The sequence below is a fragment of the Trichechus manatus genome, unplaced genomic scaffold (genome assembly GCF_000243295.1).
Source record: "Trichechus manatus latirostris isolate Lorelei unplaced genomic scaffold, TriManLat1.0 scaffold00052, whole genome shotgun sequence".
Taxonomy (NCBI): domain Eukaryota; kingdom Metazoa; phylum Chordata; class Mammalia; order Sirenia; family Trichechidae; genus Trichechus; species Trichechus manatus.
The window spans coordinates 14941456-14961605 of NW_004443988.1; the positions used below are offsets into that span (position 1 = coordinate 14941456).

General features: G+C 39.0%; 1 protein-coding gene across 11 annotated transcripts in view; it reads right to left on the bottom strand.

Annotated features, from left to right (window-relative positions):
• The window catches only part of MYO5A (myosin VA), a 272641-nt gene that overhangs the window by 29222 nt on the left and 223269 nt on the right, over nucleotides 1-20150 (bottom strand). For 8 of the 11 annotated variants that reach the window (XM_023732489.1, XM_023732487.1, XM_023732494.1 and 5 more), the window contains 6 exons: nucleotides 19400-19627; nucleotides 13386-13486; nucleotides 12234-12314; nucleotides 10279-10477; nucleotides 7616-7690; nucleotides 6238-6331 (listed from right to left, as the gene is read on the bottom strand). In XM_023732489.1, the coding sequence (XP_023588257.1) occupies nucleotides 6238-6331; nucleotides 7616-7690; nucleotides 10279-10477; nucleotides 12234-12314; nucleotides 13386-13486; nucleotides 19400-19627 (778 nt within the window). The remainder of the gene's footprint in view (nucleotides 1-6237; nucleotides 6332-7615; nucleotides 7691-10278; nucleotides 10478-12233; nucleotides 12315-13385; nucleotides 13487-19399; nucleotides 19628-20150) is intronic. The other 3 variants (XM_023732488.1, XM_004377676.2, XM_023732490.1) reach the window with 3 other exon arrangements.

The window sequence follows — 20150 nt, forward strand, 5'->3', positions numbered from 1 at the left end:
TAGTGAGCAGGTTTCTAAATTTTTTATCCACAGGAAAAAGAGGTTAAGAAATCTACTTAAGCACAAATTAGGTTTCATTTCAGAGGCTGTTGTCAAACAACGAAAATGCAGATCAGGTGCAGAAACATCAGAACGTTTACTGTCGCTGACTGGAGGAGTGAGGAGCACTGCTTTTGTCGCTCTGGGCAGTTCCTGTGTTAGTTCTAAGAAGCCAGTTCCACAGGAAGAGGTTATCACAGAGAACACCAATACCTGACGGTGCGTGGCTTAGGCATGAAACACAACCACAGGGCAGTGGCTGCGGCGGGAGCGTGGTGACACATCATCCACCTCATGGTGCAGTATCACACACCGGAATTATCCACAACTGAAAATCTGGTGCAGGTAACGCCACCACCATCCACCAACGCTATGACATCTGAAGAATGATCATACTGCCATTGGACAAATCAAAGGTATGGCCATCTCCCACAGTCTACTGTCTCATGTGCATGATGCAGTCTGAAAGTCAGGGGACTAACTGTAAAATATATTTCTCTATACAAGAGAACAGAAGACTCAAATTGCTTAGTTTACATAAATTATTCCTGGAGAAAGTTTAAATACAATACCACAAGGACCTGTGAAGCTGCACAAAGTGGCCTCCACAGCTCATGTGAAATCAAAATAATAAGATCCCATTCATCTATGTTACCAGTTACTTTAAACCACAGATACTTTTAAGATGGGAAACTGAGAGGAAAGATTTATATTGTTCTTGATAAATGCACGTATTTGGACTCCACATAACCCAAAGAGAATGTTTTAAACGTACTGATTTCATTATATTTAAGATGCCATTGATTGTGAGATATATCATTATTTTATATAACACTGAAAAAGGAAAAACACTGTCAATTAAATTACAACCCACCAACAATTTTTTTTTCATTCCTCACTCTGGGGTTTTTTTTGTGTGTGTGTGCATTAGCTGGAAGGTTACAGAGCAAATTAGTTTCTCATTCAACAATTTATACACAAATTGTTTTGTGACAGTGGTTGCAATCCCCACAATGTGTCAACCTTCTCTCCTCCATCCTAGGTTCCCTGTTTCCATTCATTCCATTTTCCTGTCCCTTCCTGCCATCTGGTCTTTGCTTTTGGGCAGGTGTTGCCCATTTGGTCTCATTTACATGGCAGAACTAAGAAGCACGTTCCTCACGTGTTATTTTTGTTTTATAGACCTTGTAATCTTTGGCTGAAGGGTGATCTTTAGAAGTGACTTGAGTTCCGAGTTAAAAGGATGTCCAGGAGCCATAGTCTCGTGGTTCCTCTAGTCTCTGTCAGACTAGTAAGTCTGGTCTTTTTTTGTGAATTTGAATTTTGTTCTACATTTTTCTCCTGCTCTGTCTGGGACCCTCTACTGTAATCACTGTCAGAGCAGTCTGTGGTGATAGCCAGGTACCATCTAGTTGTTCTAGCTCAGGCTGGTGGAGGCTGTGGTAGTTGTGGTCCATTAGTCCTTTGGCTTAACACTTCCCTTGTGTCTTTGGTTTTCTTCACTCTCCTTTGCTCCGGACAGGATAGGACCAGTAGATGTATCTTAGATGGCCACACACAAGCTTTGAAGACCCCAGATGCTACACACCAAAGTCAGATGTAGAACATTTTTTTAATGAACTATGTTATGCCAATTGACCTAGATGTCCCCCAAGACCATGATCCTCAGCCCTTAGCCCAGCAACTAGGTTCCTCAGGGTGTTTGGATGTATCTGTGAAGCTTCTATGACTTTGCCTTGGTCGCACTGTGCTGACTTCCCCTATAGTGTGTACTGTCTTTCCCTTCACCAAAGTTACCACCTATCTACTATTTAGTGATTTCCCTCCCCCCTCCTCCCCTCCTCTCCCTCATAACCATCAAAGATTGTTTCTTTCTGTGTGCAAACCTTTTCTTGAGTTTTTATAATAGTGGTCTCATACAGCATTTGTCCTTTTGTGGTTGAGTTATTTCACTCAGCATAATGCCCTACTGATTCATCCATGTTATGATATGCTTCATGGATTCATCATTGTTCTTAATCGTTGTATGTATGTACCATAATTTGTTTATCCATTCATCTGTTGATGGGCACCTAAGTTGTTTCCATCTTTTTGCTATTGTGAGTCATGCTGCAATGAACATGGGTGTGAATATGTCTATTCGTGTGACAGCCCCATCAACAATTTTAAGACACGGTTCCAATTTTAAAGATGTTAAAATGTGAAAAACTATGCATCTCAGAATTGATTACATATGGTAAATATTTTTACTAAGAGCTCTCATGTTTCACAAGAAAGTTTCACTTTCCTTCTGAAAAATCTCTAACTAGGATATTTTTGGTACAACACTTTCATCAAAATGTTTCTTTCTGCTTTTGTACTCTCTCTAGAGAGATCTGTGTCTTTACAAAACCTCACAGATGAAAACACAGATGTCAGCTCAACATAACCTTGATTTATTTGGCAAAATTATCTATTAATTGAAATAACATGTCAACCCTCATTTAGCATCTGGAAAATATAAAGCCTAAAAGAGACAAGCCAGCACACCACCCCAGTTTTCAAAGACTAAAGAGACCTTGGAGTCCTTCTGTCCAATGCCCCATATAACACAGATATCCTTTTGAAAGACCTGAGCAATCCCTATTTCCATTTTCTAGACTCCTTATATTTGAGGGAAAACTACTTGTGAAACGTTTTGTCCTGGAAAAGGAAAGGACACTTGGAAAAAAAAATTTATTTTTTCCTAGTTTTCCTCACTTTGGCATCAGAAGATCTTGATCTCAGGTTTAATGGAGACGGTAAGGTAAGTTGCTACAAATAGAGCAATTCTGTTGAGATATCACTGCACTGGCTCTCAGAAGGCCTAGTTTCTAGTCCCAATTCGGCCACTGACTGACTGAGAGACCTTTAGTAAAAGTTGCTCAGTTTCTGGGCCTCAGTTTTTTCTCCTATAAAATAACGGAATCATCTATATGAGACCAAAAGGGCAACATCTGCCCAAAAGCAAAGATGAGAAGGCAGAAAGGGGCAGGAAAACCAGAAGAATGGAAACAGGGAACGGAAGGTGGTAATGGGGAGAGTGCTGACACATTCCGGGGATTGCAACCAATGTCACGGAGCAATGTGTGTACAACTATTGAATGGGAAACTAATTTACTCTGTAAACCTTCACCTAAAGCACAATAAAAAAAAAATATAAATAATTAACTGATTTCTAGAACACTTTCAGTCTAAATTTTCTGACTATAAAAATTAAGATGCAACACCCACTCCTGGATGAAAATACAGGACAAAGCAGATCAAATTTTGAAAGACTCTGCATTTAACTTTGTAATTTCTGCTAAAAATTATATATGTCAGTGTTAAATGAAACTCAGCTGGCTTCTAAAAAAGTCTGTTTAATTAAGGGTAGCCTACAGGAGGAGGCAAGAGTATTGCTATTTTAAACCAGAATTTAAGTGTGTGGTAATATATTTAAAGAAAAAGAAAGAAAATGTGTAGTTGGTCTACAAGATCAGCAGTATTTTCTGTATAATGATGGGGGGCAGGAGTGCAGAGGGGCAGGAGGAGAAAAATGTTTAAGAGTTTGTCACCTTTATTCTCTAATGTAGGGTGGAGGGAGGGCAGAGATACTGCACTCAGCAAGTGCCCAAGTCATATACATCTATTTTCTAGATAAGTATAATTTAATTAACAATATAACTCTGTGTAAGTACTATTATGCCTTTTTTGTTTAATCTATGAATTGGCCTCTCAAATGGTATGATTAGGTTTAAGAACATAGCTGGCAGGATAGTCTGAGTTCTGATTGACAATGGTTTAAAATTCCCAACATCTTGAAATATTCTAACCTCTCTCTTTAATTAAAAATATACATATCAAAGAAAGCTGATTAAAAACATAAAATAATGAATGGCTTTTGTATTTATCAAAATGTACTCAAGTATGGTCAAGGAACCATTAGAGTTTACAAAATTGAATAATCTCACAAGTTAATAACCTTAAAATTGGTTTCTTATAAGCAAATACTTTGTTGTCTCATTATCATCTCATGATATAATTAGTGTAGAGTTAAGTGCAGAAAAGTTCTCTAAATAAAGATTTTTAAGTTTTGCAACAGACACAATAGCCTGCATGTGTGTGACTGTGTGACTTGGAGGTTCAAAAATTTTAAAGGGTAGAGAGGTAGTAAGGAGCTCTGGTGGAGCAGTGGTTAAAACACTCAGCTGCTAACCAAAAGGTCGGCAATTGGAACCCACCAGCTGCACCACAGGAGAAAGATGTGGCTGTGTGCTTCTGTAAAGATTTACAGTCTTGGAAACCCTATGGGGTGGTTCTACTCTGTCCTGCAGAGCTGCTATGAGTCAAAATGGATTCAACAGCAATGGGTATACAAGGAAGATAAGAGGGCAATGGCAGGTGATAAATCATTGCCTTCCGAGTATTATATATAAAATATGATTCTAAAGTAATCTGACTTTCTAAGAAAACATTTCAGAATTTGTACATCCAAGGGAGTGTTACCCTGTTCAAAGTAAACACCCACGTTGTCACTGTTCTAAATATTTCTAAAATTCATTTATTCACTCAACAAACATTTTATGATAGGTGAGACACTATGCTAGGTGCTGCGAAAACAAGGGGAAATAAGATGTGATTCCTATGCTCAGAAAGTTCAGAGTCTATTGAGGAAGCCAGTAATTCAAACAGAAAAAATATTAAAAATATGGCATAGTGAAAACCACGAAAGATGTGAGCCAAAGAGTAGTGCACAGAGAGCAGAGCCATGAGATGTGTCTGGATGATTAGGAAAGGCTGCTGCTGACATATGACTTGGTTTTCACAGGACGAGCAGAACTTGACCAGAAGAAGCAAGAAGGTCAAACAGAAGGAACAGCTGTGACAGGGCCTGGCATGTTTTTAGGAATGAAAACCACACTTAGAGTCAATCGTGGTAGATTCTTTTGAACATCCCTAGAGATGGAGAACCTTTATCCTTTGAGCCAAGCAAGGATTAGGAAGAGTGACAGTAAGAGAATAAGATGGCAGTCAGGCTGAGCAATATCACTTGTGGTCAAAATGAGAATGGCTTGCGTGGGTTTGAAGGCGAATTCTAGAGGGGCTCTAAAATCTCTCGAGCAGTGGATGTGTTCTTGGGATAAGCTCAGAAACTGGCTTCCACTGCTATCTTCCTGGCATCTAGAACAGTGCCTAACACATAGTAAGAACTCAATAAATAGCTGTTGAATGAGTAAACACACTAATCCACAAGATAAGACTCATTTGTATATTATAATAACAACTGACATTCATTAGTTCTCAAGGTGTTTTTCCATCACCATCATACATAAATAATGGATATTTGTTTTAAAAAAAGAATCTTGTTTCTTCATAATCATAACTCATACTTCATTTACTTTTTTCTCCATTAATATGTGAGTTCTTTGAGGGCACAGACTCTGTCTCATTTATCTTAACATCCCTAATAATAACAGTAATGATAACAGCTAAGTTGTATACAGCATATACTATGTGTCTGGTACTATTCTAAATATAGTTACACATGTAAACTCATTTAATCCGTACAAACCATGTCAGGTAGATACCATTATCATTCCCACTTAAAAGATGGGAAAATTGAGGCACAGAGAGGTTCAAAAACTTGTCCAGTATCATATAACTAATAAGTGGTATGGAGTTCCCGGCTGGGGCAAATGGTTAATGTGCTTGGCTGCTGACTAAAAGGTTGGGGGTTTGAGTCCACCCAGAGGTACCTCAGAAGAAAGGTCTGGTGATCTACTTCTGAAAAATCTGCCACTGAAAGCCCTACGGAGCACAGTTCTACTGTGACACACATGGGGTTACCATGAGTTGGAGTCGACTCAAAGGCAACTGGTCATAAGTGGTAGAGCTAGGATTGAACCCAAGAAGCTTGGCCCCAGGATCCATTCTTATGACCTCTCTGCTGTGCTTTGGCATACAGAAGATATTCATTAACTATTTGTTGAATGAACGAATTCTCTTTCTTGGTAAATTACTATGACCAGAAAAAGAACAGCATTTCCCCTCACCTGGCAGTGGAAATTTCCACGCCCAAGGTCAGCTTTGCCTAGTCATTTTTTGTTATCATCCATAATATTCACAAGCAAGTCAGGTGATTCATGTAGTCATACAAAACCAAGATTCAGCAACAGTCATAAAAACGTGTTTAAATACCTTCTAGTTCACCAATTTTTTTGGCAAATACTTTCAGTTGTTTTTTCAGTTTCCGGACAGTCTTATCCTGTTTTTCAAGTTGTTCCATCAAATCCTAAAGATCAAAATGAAAAATAAAAAGATCAAAATAGGCTTTCTAAAATACACTGAGGAAACGCAGACACAAAATCACAAAAAACAGCACTGTTAGTTTTACATAAAAGCTCCAGAAAAGCTCATTGGTGGAGCCACCACGTGGCTAAAAGTGGCAGGCACAGGAAATGCAGCTCCAATAAAAGCCAAATGTTAAAATACACAGTGCAATATAATCCTTTACAGTGTGATGGGTAGCAAGCTCACTGCGGAGTCTTTTCAAGTAGACTCCATACAAAAGCAGTAAAATACTCGTCAAATGTACTGTTATTCCACTGGAATGTTTTATACAGAGGAAATAGACAAAAAAAAATTTTGATGAATGCACAGAACATTTTGTGGGACGTTTTAAGGATGGTTGAGCTTTGGTAAGGGCTTTTGACTGACATCCCATGTGTGTGAATCACTGCTCTCCATGAAACTCACCTTGGAGATGCTAAAATTATCCCTGTAACTTAAGAATTTAAGTTCAGGGAATTAAAAGATAAGTTGAACACATATAACCACAGGGAATAGGATAAAGAGCAGTCTGCTGACCTAGGACCAAAGAGGTAAGTTCTCAGTGGCAGGTAGTGTAACATACCCATAATATTGGTGATATAATTTTGCTTATAGAAAAAAAAAGGTAATTCCAAATGCTTTATGCAAAGAGAGAAAACAAAAGAGGTACATTCAAGGCGGGTATAAAAAAAACCTTGTAATTATTGATGGGCTTTCTATTTAACCAAGAACTCTCTCAAACGACTGTGACAGGTAAAAAGTTAATAGTTAAGAAGAAAGTAAACACAGCAGGCTCCAAAAAAAAGCTTAGAAGGAAAATGAATCAAAGATATCCGTGGCTGTTATTCAGGTTATGGAGAAGAAAAGCATTTAAACAGCATAAATATTCATCCATTCTCCAGTTTAGACACGGGCAGATTTAGATACTAGACCAAAAGGAACATTCAAAAGGCACAATTGCTAACATTTCAAGTATTTGGTTGGGCTTCCTGGATTTTACTTTATCTTTCGAGTCACATTTTGCTTCCATCACACTGTAAGTCTAGTGTTAATAACAAACCAACAAGACAATGGACGCAGGACACTGACAGAGGTGATGCCACTGGCTGCGTGGGCTGTGAGGAGACAGACTTTTGTGAGTTTTTGAAGGACTTCCTGGGAAGGTGCAAGCAGCCAGTGTGCTCGTCAGTTACAGAGCCTAGAAAGAGCAAGAAAGACAATGGAAAAGCAGTCTGGGTTTACATACAATCATCCGTTTGTAAAGTGAAATCCGGTATGATTGATACTTCTTAGGGTCATCTGTACATAATTCCTCAAAATACTGAAAAAACAGGCACAACGGATATTTGTTTTTTTCTCTGTGTCTTTGAGGGGAATGCTACTTCTCAGCAAAATCAATTTAAAATGTTTTAAAATACAAATAATGAAACTGTATATAATACTCAAAAGGCAATGATTTATCACCTGCCATTTCCCTCTTATCTTCCTACTACACCCATTGCCAACGAGTCCACTCTGACTCACAGCGGCCCTATAGGACAGAGCAGAACTGCTTCATAGGGTTTCCAAGGCTGTAAATCTTTATGGAAGCAGACTGCCACATCTTTCTCCTGTGGAGAGGCTGGGTGGGTTCCAATTGCCAACCTTTTGGTTGGTTAGCAGCTGAGTGTTTAACCACTGTGCCACCAGGGTTCCTTTCTTTCTAGTATAGATGATTCTAATTAATATTATTATTATTTTGCATGAACATCAAGAAAAAGAAAAAGAAACAGGCTATGGCCAGGATGCCATTGTTCAAAGGCTGGCATTTCACTCCTCAGGCCTCCACCTGTTTCCTCCTAGCCTCCCCCACGTATCACGCTCACCAAGTTGCTGGACTTGTTTGCTGCCAATAGCAGCAAGAGTGGGGAAGGTAAGTAAACTGATAATGGCAATGTTTGCACTTTTGTTTGCAGGTGGAAAGGCTGGTGAGAAGCAGTGTGCCTTCCTCCACTCAAAGGTAGCATGGGTGAGGCCTGCGGAGCATGTTCACTGGAGAAAAACTGTTTTTTGTGTTTGTGATGGGAGGTTGGTGAGTTCGTGGGTAGGTGGGTTATGTGGGATAGAGTTCCCGAGAGCACTAAACCCAGGTCCACTGCTGCTTTAGTATTCTGCTCTAGTGTTTCCTAAGGAAATACACGGAATTAAGATTGAGAAACCATAATGACTTTGAACAAGTGTCATTTCAATTATTTATTTAAATTTGAATCCATTTCCCCTAATTCATAGTCAGTATAATGGCAGGAGAAGCAGCTGATCCAAAAACCTTTCTCCCTCGATACAGGCAAACTCATTAACTAGACTCTATAGTTTGGAATTTGGACTAGTTTATTTTCGTATTAGCTATGAAAAAGTGCCAAGCAAATTCATACTGCAAACAAAGTTACAAGGGAAATGTTTAATTAATTTAGTGAACAAACTTTGGAGATTTAACTATAAAATAGGCAAAATAGGGATTAGGTTCCACAAGCCACCCAGAAGCATCCTTATTTCATGGTTTCACCTTGTTTTTTAAAATAATCGTTCATAAGCACAGAATTTGTATGCTGATCAGTCATTAATGTATTACTCAATATAGTTATCATTTCTTAGTCATCAAAGCATTGTTAGTTTAAGCAACAATATACTTGAGAGTAATAAAACATTTCAAAAATATTCTACAATTCAGAAGAATTTATTTCCCCCACAAATTAGTGCAATTTCAGTCTTCAAAAAGAGTCCAAATACTGCCCTAATTTTCCTTCCCCACTTGCACAATGGCGCCTCATGTAGACAGCTGTCTTCAGAGGGACAGACAGACTACGAAAAGAATACTTTCCGGTTCTACTTCTAATTCATATAAAAGATGGTTGACTAAGTGACATCAGAAAACTCTTTGTAATGTAAATTATCACTAAAGGAGCAAAGGAGGGATGGTTTGGATTGTTCAATCTGCAGAGAAAATTCAAACTTTTATTATCAGCCATTAAAATCCTTAATTAAAAAAAAAGATACAAATCACCATCACCAGTCCTAAACAGCTTTTCTCAAAACCAGACTGATGATGTAATAGATTTTGTATAGAAATATAGAATTATCACTTTTTGATGATTTTTAATATAATAAATATACCTGTGAAACTTAATAAAAAAAACTTTGTATATTTGTAATAAAAGTTACGTGACTAAGAAAGAAATATTTTAAAATATATTCTCTATAAAAATAAGAGGGAGAGAAAAGAAAGAATTAGAAAAAAAGAAAGGAAAAACTTGGACTTAATGAATCTCCTCATTCACTGCACAACTCAAGTTCTGTTACAAAGAATAAAAAATGTGTAAACCTGAATCCTGATGACCCTCCTCTCTGTCCTGGGAGCTCCATCCAAAGTCAAAACTCCCCTGTTGGTTCTGCCAACCACCTTCCCTGACCTCAACTCAACTCCTGTTTTTCTGTGGCCTCCGGCTGCTAGATATGGTGGGATATTATTGGTGGCTGCCTGAGGACCAAAGGTACACAAAGCCTTTCCCCAGTCTGTCATGGCAATCACTAACAAACCTCCTGGCATGGTAGATAATCTGCAGCTGAGGTGAAAGGACCAGATCACCTGAGTTCTCCAGGATAGTAAAAGCCCAGCGTGCAGTTGGGTGGCTATCCTCCAGACCCTCCAAGTTAGGTATGAGAACGCTCAGACACTTGAGAGCCTTCTGTGAGAAACATAATCGGTATGCATGCCTTGTTCATCTCTATCAACACAGCAATATTTTCCTGACTCTGTCTCTGCTGGAGTACGAGGGTAACGTGTGGGGTGGTGAGTTTTTCCCAGCAAGAAGATGTGTTTAATTAGAAAAAACTAGGACTCAGGGCAGGGATTGGCCCCGACCATCTCCTTACCAAGTTTTCATTGGTCAGCCGGGTGATCTCGTGCTGCAGGCTGGCCTCGATGCGCGCCTCCGGCGGCAGCTGCAGGTTCTGGGCCAGCAGCTGCTGCTGCCGGTTATTCTCCTCCTTCAGGCTCTGGATCTCCCCACGGAGGGCCTCGGCCTCGCTGTCATGGCTCCTCTTCTGTGACTGGAGCTGGGACTCCAGGAGCCTAGGGAGAAGCCACACAGGGAGGAAGAGGAGATGACACCCCCAAGTCTCCTGCCTAGTGGGATATGGTACTCACTTGCAAGGGTAGGAAAAGCAGATACTCATTAGCTTCCATGTATCTTCTGACTTGATCAAAGTCAAGAAACTCCAGCAAGCGCCAGCAGTGGAAGCGCATGCTCTCACACTGTGTCTGTCTCACACTGTGTCTGTCAGAATGGGGCCTGCTACAAATACAAAGTGCTCAAAGGCCCTAAGGACAGGAGAGTTTAGCTCTTTTGAAAAGTTCATAGAAATGATGACTAAAATAAATCAATCAGAGGACACTGTCTTTCTCACAAAATAACTACAGAGGGCCAGATTACAGCCTCCCAACTATTATAACTAAATGTGTATTTAAGAATTTCAGAATTGTTAATTTCAGGCAGAGAGTGGTGGACCAGGGTCCCATTTTTATTTTCTGTTCTTATCTCTGAAGTACAGAGAGGCTGGGGCACTACTTTGAAATATATACAGATTTACCCAAATCTAGACATATAGTTCTGAAGTTTGCGTATATATACACACCTATATATTTAAAATTTGTCATCTCTCTCCCCATAAGCTTACTTATCAGTAACAGAATCTTAACAAGACATGGTTTTAGAATACAAAGATCAGTAGGACCAACAACGTGGTTACTGCTTCTCCATGCAAACATACAGGAGTCAGCTCTGCCCATGAGGAGACCAGACCATTGACAGTGACAGCACCACAGTCATAGTATCCTCCCTTTACCATCACCCCCATTTCTACATGAACCCCTTTTCCAAAAACAAAAGAAAGTTATGGTTAGGTATTAACTTGCATTAAGAAAGAAAAGACATTCTTTTATTCTAATCCCCTTGGTTGGCAACCACTTGGTAAAATTTAGCAATGTGACTGCAAACAAATTTACAGTAGACAAATATTTTAGTGATTACAAAATTTCAACAGAACTTAAACCTATAACACCCGAAGTTAATGACAAAGGTTTATGATTAGAACAAATAAAGCAGAATAAGCAGAAGCCCCCTGAACAAACAGAATATTAAGTATTCTTAAAATTTAATTACTAAAATGGTATTTTTATGAGACTTTTGAGACACAAATGTCACTAGAGCAGTTGAGTGTTTAGAAAGGTGTTGCTGTTTCAATTTTATTTGCTTTCCCCTAAACATATTTGCTGTGTTGAGTTTGAGTAATTACTCTGAACTGCAGCAATGTAGGAAACCACAAATTTGAACTTCACAGTAACCACACAGAATGCCAAATCACACACTTAATGTTGCTTTCAGGCAGTATGATGATAATACACAACAATGTAGCCACGCTGCCACAGGCAGTCTATCCTGTAGATTGATCATTATCCCAAACAAGAAATCACTGCCTAAATAACAGAACATTTGGGTTCTTAGTTGTAATGTTTCATTTTTCGTTTTCGTCTAACTCCTAGCAAGAGATATGCACAAATTTTAAGCCTGAGGGCAACTCTAGAAAGCATCCTTCACTTACAGGAGGCAACTCTTGCATCCACTATCAATCAGCTTCAGCTTTAATGGCATCCCTTAGTAGAGAAAGTTTTTAAGAAGGTGTTTGGGTGAATGCTTGTTTTACTGAAACTAATTTACCCAGGAAAACAATAAATGCATAAGAAATATAGGTGTTAAAGTCAGGAGGCCACTGTTAGTAAGAAAAACAACAAATTAGTAACATTCCATCTTGGAGGAGACAAATATAACCTGTTGGCTTGTTTTAACCCTTCATAAACCAGCCACAGCTCTCCATCCTCATTCAACTCATGGCAATCCATAGCAGACCATCTTCCATGCAAAATGAACAACAATGCAAAACACAAAGGGATACAGGATGGTAATGAGATGATGATCGTCAAGAGCAGCACATGGCATTTAAATATTTTATTAAGCAAATAGGATTGTTTTTATTAATTACAGATGACTTTAAGACAATACCACAAAAAGAATTTTTGGTTAACTAAAAAAAAATGTGTATTCAATATCATCACATATACAATGGGTAGAAATTAAAGCAAAATAATCAAGGATCTAGAGCAACTTTTCCTGCGAAATAAATGACTGAGAAGGTGTGAGAGAAGTTCTGTTTTTAATATTTTAATTATTCACAAGAGTAATCTTATATGTCACATATCATATTAGAGATTAATCATGACAGACACATGACAGAATGAAAACTTCAGTTGTTCTCTTCATGTAGCAATCTCCACAGTCCACTTCATAACAAAGTTTTAAGTCTTTTGGATAGGAGCTTGATTTGGCTTAATAAAATCTGATTTCTCATTTAAAAAATTATTTAAACATTTTTTATTGGAGTCAGTTATAAATAAGGATAGGTCCAAAGTTCTCAGCTTTTGAGACACGGCTTTAAACATTTTTTGTGCGTCAAAAAATTAACTATAAGACCTGGAGAAACTACTTTTGTATTAGAGATATGACTTCATGTAACTCGTAACCTCTCTTCACACTAAGCTTCAGTTATTGAAAGCTGCAGCTGCAGCTGGCCCTCCAAATTTCACAAACAACCATACTGAAAAACAAACTAAATTGACTGTCCAAGACATCCAGTACTGGGCACTGGATAGTTTCCTCAAGGCTAAGACCCTAAATCTACAAAAATGTCTTCCCTTGATGCAAAGAATATTTTCCTGACACCTCTAATTATCAGTAATGCTACCTTATATTATAAATGAGATTTTAACTGGGAATACATTGGAAACCTTGGATTCCCTTTGAAGGTCAGCTGATGTCCAATAAAGCAATGCATAAAAACTTTGATTTACTGTACAAGAGGCTAACTTGAAGGCTAAAGATCAAGAGGACTAAACCAAAATAAATAAAAAGAAGGATCCAACTTACCTGTTTGTTTCTTTCAAACCAATATATGCTTGTGCTATTTCTCCTTTATCTTTCATTTTCTGTACATCTTCCAAGAGTATTATGGAATCTGTCATTGTATTCTGAAGGGGGAAATGACACATTTCCACATTAAGATATAACTCAGAAGCTCTGGACCACATACATTTCATTCCTCCAGAGAAGGGGGTTTATGGAGCCCTGATGGCGCAGTGGTTAACAGCCCAGCTGCTAACCAAAAGGTTGGCAGTTTGAATCCACCAGCCACCCCCTGGAAACCTTATGGGGCAGTTCTACTCTGTCCTATAGGGTCGCTATGAATCAGAATTGACTCTACGGCAAAGGCTTTTGGGAGGCATAAATGGTTAAGCACTGGACTACTAACTGAAAGGTTGGTGGTTCAAATCTACCCAGAGGTACCTTGGAAAACAGGCCTGGTGATCTGCTTCCAAAAGGTCACAGCCTTGAAAACCCTATGGAGCAGTTCTACTCTGCACACATGAGGTTGCCATTAGTCAGAATTGACTCAACAGCAACTCATAACATGTGCTCCACCACACCTCTGCCTCACCCATCGGCCTTAGCTCTGTGTAACTATGGAGAAGAGGGTGGCATGGTGAGAAAGAAGCATGCTGATTCCCTCTCTTGATAACCTCTAATGCACTATGACTAAGTTATTAAGATCCTAGAGTGCCACTGCACTGTAAATAAAATCACTGACTGCCTATGTATATTTTGTATTATGTTAAATAAGTAAATTAATGACTTAACTTTGTATAAAAAGTACAGCATTAGAAAAATAACCAGGCCAGAACACTGAACATTTATTTAATGTAACGCACAAAGCTGTTCTTTCTACTACAGTCATGCGTTGCTTAACGTCAGTCCACGATATGTTCTGTGAAGAAGGATGTTATGTGATTTGGACATTGTGTGAATACTGTATTATAAACAGGCAGTCCCTGGGTTATGTTCAACTTATAGTACAGACTGCCAGAAAGCCTATTACATTAAAAATTTGAGTTAAATACATATAATGTTTGTAATAAGAATCCACGCACTACTTTGTGATGCTCATGAAAACAGTGTACAGTTTGGAAGTGTTTTTTAAGTGTTATGTCCACTACGTCCTGATCTCCGATTGGGATTTCTAAACTCTATTATAACCTTATGGGACCACAGATGCATACGCAGTCAGACTTGCCCGAAAGGACATTATGCGGCATGTGACTCTACTTACCAACCAGTTAGAACGAAACAAGCACTTCAATAAAACACTGACAGTTTGACATAAAGTTCATTTTTCAATTAAAAACTCAGTACAAATAAGATGGTGTTCAGATGATACGCTTCAGCAAAACTACAATTTTTTTCTCACATCTTTAGGTATAAATAAATGGAAAATGGAAAAGATTTAGCTCCTTGTAAATATCTACCATCTCCTGTTATTCAACTTTTTTTTAATTGTACAGTATAACATAGTACATAAGCTTTTGAATGAAACATCTGGCAGGTCAAAATTACTAATATTTTATATAAAAGCCTTTTCTGCTACCATTTTTACTTTCTTTTTTTATTTCTTACTTTTCGTCTAATCTATCTGACAACCAATGTAATTTCACAATCTTGCTTCTACTCAACTACTCTCTCTCTCTCCTAAATACCAAGGAAAGAATGGACAATAAGAATCACTGCTTTACAGCTTTTAAAGAACAATACACTTTAGAACCCAATGGCCCATTCTATTTGTCTAAATAGTAAATGTCTGATCAACGTTTGCTCTAAAGTCAAGTCTCACAATGAAGTGGACTTAATAGAATACACTTCAAATGCCATAATCTTAAGACACCAGTTCAAGAGAACCTTAATGCCAGCTAGAGCCCTAGAAAGAAATACAAATGCTTGCTTTTGAATTTCAATGTTTATAAGAAACATCCTTAAAAAAAAAAAAAACTTTTCTCCAAATGCTGCCTTTCGTGAGTTTATCAATGTCCACTGAGAAGACCAAATAAAACCTGATAAGAGCTATAAACACAGAGCTTATATTATACTGAATTTTTAAAATTTTTCTCACAAACACCACATACAGCATTTAACTATATTTTATAAATATGTTACTACATATTTCATAGGGAATTTCTTCTCCTTCCCTGAAAGGCAGAAAATATTTCCATTCCATAAAGAGCCATACTCAGATTTTTAAAATCCATAAGTAATAACTTTCAAAGACCCAGGCTTCTGTATTAAATAATGCTTCACGTGTTCTGATATCTGAGGACCTACATGGCCTCAGTTTTGAACTTTTGGGAAATTGGGTAACTTGGCCTAATTAACTAGTCCAAGAGAAAGATAGGCTTCTTAGTATGCTGTTGTCCTAGGTAATAAGCAGACAGTCCTTTCCTCGTCCTGCCAACCTTAGCTAAGAAGTGATGGGCAGAGGATGGGGTGATCGGAAAGGCAGATATCAGACTCGGATCACCAGCACTAGAAAGCTCCTGACTCTGCTCTGTTTGTCTCCCTGAGCCAGTGACCAGAGATTCTGAAAGGGTTGTACTATGTAGGAAAATCTTAGCATATCTGTCACTCAATAGCTCAAACAAGATGTCGTAGAGAAATCCAACTCTGCAACCTCATCAGGTGCTACTCTGCATTCCAGCTATGGATCCTAGCTTGGGGAAAGAGCAGGGGCAGCGAAGAAGTGCTCAGCTCTTCAGGCTCCTCTTCACTCTTGGCCAACAAACCCACAGCTTGTAGAAATGAGAGCTCTGGAGAGCCTGTGCTCTTGAATGCATTTCAAGCTAGGGCTCCATCTTCCCAGCTTGTGGGAAGCCCACCATAACTAGCAGATTGAGTCACAGAACTGACTGTGGATTAGAAATCATGAAGACCCCTCTATGATCCAGACCCGAACCTAGAACATCCATTATTTTCCCACTGACTTCCCAAATAGGAAGTAGTCAAATACAAAACTAATCTGCAAATATCAAAATAGACTCTGGCCAGGAAGCATCAATCACATGTACTGGAGGACACCTATAAACTAAAATTAGGATTAAACAGAAGTATTTCCTCAACAACAGAAGGACAAACAACCCAATTTAAAAATGAGCAAAGGACTTGAATAGACATATCTCTAAAGAAGATACACAAATAAAAGGCTAGTAAGCACATGAAAAGATGCTCTAGGTCATTAGTTATTAAGTAAATGCAAATTAAAACCACAATGAGGTATCACCTCACACCTACTGGAAACAGAAAATAACAAGTACTGATGAGGATGTGGAGAAACTGGAACCCTTGTACATTGCTGGTGGGGATGTAAAATGACACAGCCACTATGGAAAACTGTAGTGGTTCTTCAAAAGTTAAACATAGAATTACATTCTATGACATTATACAACCTAGCTATTCCACTCCTATGTATATACCTGAGCCCTGAAAACAGGGACTCATACAGGTATGTGTACACCAAAGTTCACTGCAGCATTTTCACAAAAGCCAAATGGTGGAAAAACCCAAGTGTCCATCAACAGATGATGGATAAACACAATGTAGTATATGCATACAATGGAATATTATTCAGCCTTGAAGAGAAATGAAATTCTGATACCTACTATGACCAGGATGAACCCTGAAAACATTATGCTGAGTGAACTAAGCCAGACACAAAAGGACAAATATTATATGATCCCACTTACATGAAATATGTATCTGGAACAGGCAAATGCATAGAGACAAAGGGTTATTAGTGGTTACCAGGGCCTAGGGGGAGGAGGGAATGGGAGTTACTGCTGAAGGGGCCCTGAGTTTCTGTTTGGGGTGACTGAAAACTTTTGGAAATGGACAGTTGTAATGGTAGCACAACACAGTGAAATTTTTTTGTTATATATTTCACATTAATAAAATTGTTTAAAAAGAGAAATATATTTACTAAAAACTTTGAAAGCTTATAATTACCTTGTCATCCTGAAAACCACAAAGTCAGCAAGCACAAGAAAACAAATGGAAGAAAACAGTAAACTCTTAGTTCCATAAATTCCATCAAGAGTGCCCATCATAACAGATAAATCTGCAAAAACACCCATGAGTTGTTTCTCCTAAAATTAGCCCTATAAATAAATTAAAATTCACAGAACTGGCTTGAGGGGACACTAATGTTAATCTACATGATGGCAGTTTTTATTTCTCAGGAACAAGTGCTTAAGATTCTTTTTGAGATATTTGGTTTTTCTGGTTGTAAAATACGTCACAGAATGTCTCTCCTGTAAGTACATGGATGAAATTCTTATCCTAGGTCTGTAAGAGTTACTGTAATGCCCCAGCTGAGGTTACTTATCCAAGTGAAGCCTCCCGAAATCCTTGTGGAGGTGGAGCAGGTAAGTGAGCCTGGGCTGGGCTCACTGGGTGTCATTCAACACTGCCCTGCACAGCAGTTGTGAAATGGCATGCCTCCCTGACTGGAAACTGAGTGGGACAACACAGCCCTGGGGTGTCTGAGAGGTCTGAATCAGTGTCATGGGCATTTTTCCAAGGAGAAAAACAAGACTACTGAGACAGAAACAGAACGGCCACTGCAGTGTGTAGGCTGGGAGCTGGGAGGTCGGGGGCTTGGTTAGACAGGGTCAACCTATTAGAGGCTAGACTGCAGCGGTATTTACATGGATATGTGAGTGGGGTAAGTGAGAGTGTATGAGGCCAGAACTATCTGCTCTCTTAGCTGTATTTTTTTTAAGTTCCTTGGTTCATTTTTCTTCTCTTTTCCCTTAACTTTTACTACAATGCCTTGTGAGAATACCAGTTTGTCACAAGGGAAGTAGAGAAAGGAATCTTGATTGTGACTCTGTTCCACAGGGGTCTTGTTTCTCAAGGCCCAGCTAGAGTGGTAGCCCTGGGAGTCAACTGTGACTGTCCCTGGGAAGGTGACAAGCCAAAATGGAGAGCCCCCTTGTGGAACTCTTCTCATTTCAGACTTAAGAGGCTCATGATCTGTTTAATAAGGGAGTCCATTTCTTTACATAACTCTACTTGCTACTGGGCCTTTTTCCAAGAGTATTTGGCCACATATCTCATGTTCAGATTTTGATATTTCCTCAATGAGTGAGTTCCCTTTATCAAATCCAAACATATGTAACAGGTACAGTGTCTTAACCACGTGCAGAAACGCCATTTCTAAGAGGAGTACTCTCAGACTTTTCAAGCATCCGGTTCATTATACATTATGGACATGTTTTATGTGGCAGGTCATGCAGTTGGGATGCTTCAGTTCCTGGGAACTGTATGCACATGGGAAGGGACACAGGCCAGGTTTTCAAAGCAATTACTCAGATATTCCCTCTGATGGAAAATGACAAAAAGGTGGATTTCTCATCAGCATACAGCATACAGAGCATAGGGAAGAACTTTAAAAGGCATCTAGATCCCCCAGTGTTTGGGTCCTTTTTGTTGCAGCCTTGAACACAGCCCCTCCCAGCTGGGACAGCTCCCCTATTAAACAGAGTCCCTGAAGTGAGCAGTGACCGTCTCCCTGCAACTTCCACTCGCTGATGCCATTTCTGACCTCTTCACGTTACCTTTCATAGCTAAACAGGCTACTGTTATCACATTGTTTTAAAGTAGCATTTACTGCCTCCTGCAGCAAGTAAATTTATAAATTTAACAGTATACAAGTGGATTTTCAAATTTAATAGTATTTTACTTTAGGCTGAAATTTATTGCGGCTGGATTACTTTCAAAGATTCATTTTAAAAGCCTTTGCTCATGAGCAACAGGTGAAACTCTGAAGGTCTTCTGGGATTTCACTATGCTCATGAGCGAGAGGCAAAACTCTGAAGGTCTGGGATTTCACTAGCGTTTGGCTCACTCCAACTGTTCAACAGTTTTAAAACAACAGTGAATTTTTTTTTTAATGATGAATCCGAAATTAGAATACAAAAGCTCTTAGGTATTTGCTTCATCATAAATTGGAGGAAAAGACTAAGAAGAAATGGAGGCCAGTTTAGCCATCTGCTCGTGCTTACCTTGGGTTGGATGGCCTCTTTCTGGCTCACCAGCTGAGACCTCAAGATGAGGACCTCCTCCTTGCGGACATCGAGCTCCTCGCTCACAGAGGTAAGCTGCTCCATGAGGACTCGATAGGCAGGTGCGCCCGGAGCGGTCACCTCTGGAGCACCCTTCTCACTAAGGGCCTTGCGTAACTCATTCAGCTCATTTTTCAGTTTTTTGTTTTCTGATTCTAGTTCTTGACGCTGTATGAAGAGACAAAGAAAAGTTCATTGTTGTCATCCTCAACTTTACACTGGAATACTGAGCTTCCCCCAAGCTGGTAGAAGAATTCTGTTGGAAAAGATTATCAGAGCTACCCCAGTGTTCTGTTGAAAACTCTGCTCTGCAAATTAAGGAAGTCTTATATCAAGTGGAATTGAGCAAGATGAAAGGTAGTCTGCTTCATCAACACAAATTCCGGAATAAAATTTACTCTAGGTCTGCTCAGGGTGTGTTCACAGGCGTGGAGAGATTACTGAGTTCCATGAGGCGAGTGTGCCCAGTCGTAAGGAGCCCAGGTTTGTCTGGGGGTCAATATAAGTGCAAGTCTGAGTTATATTTCTAATACAAAGTTCAGAATGGGGAAATCCTTGAAATCTTTTTTCTTTTTTTTTATTGTACTTCAGGTGAAGGCCCACAGAACAAACAGTTTCTCATGAAACAGTAGCACACATACTGTTTTATGACATTGGTTAACAACCCCACATGTCAACCCTCTAACTTCTC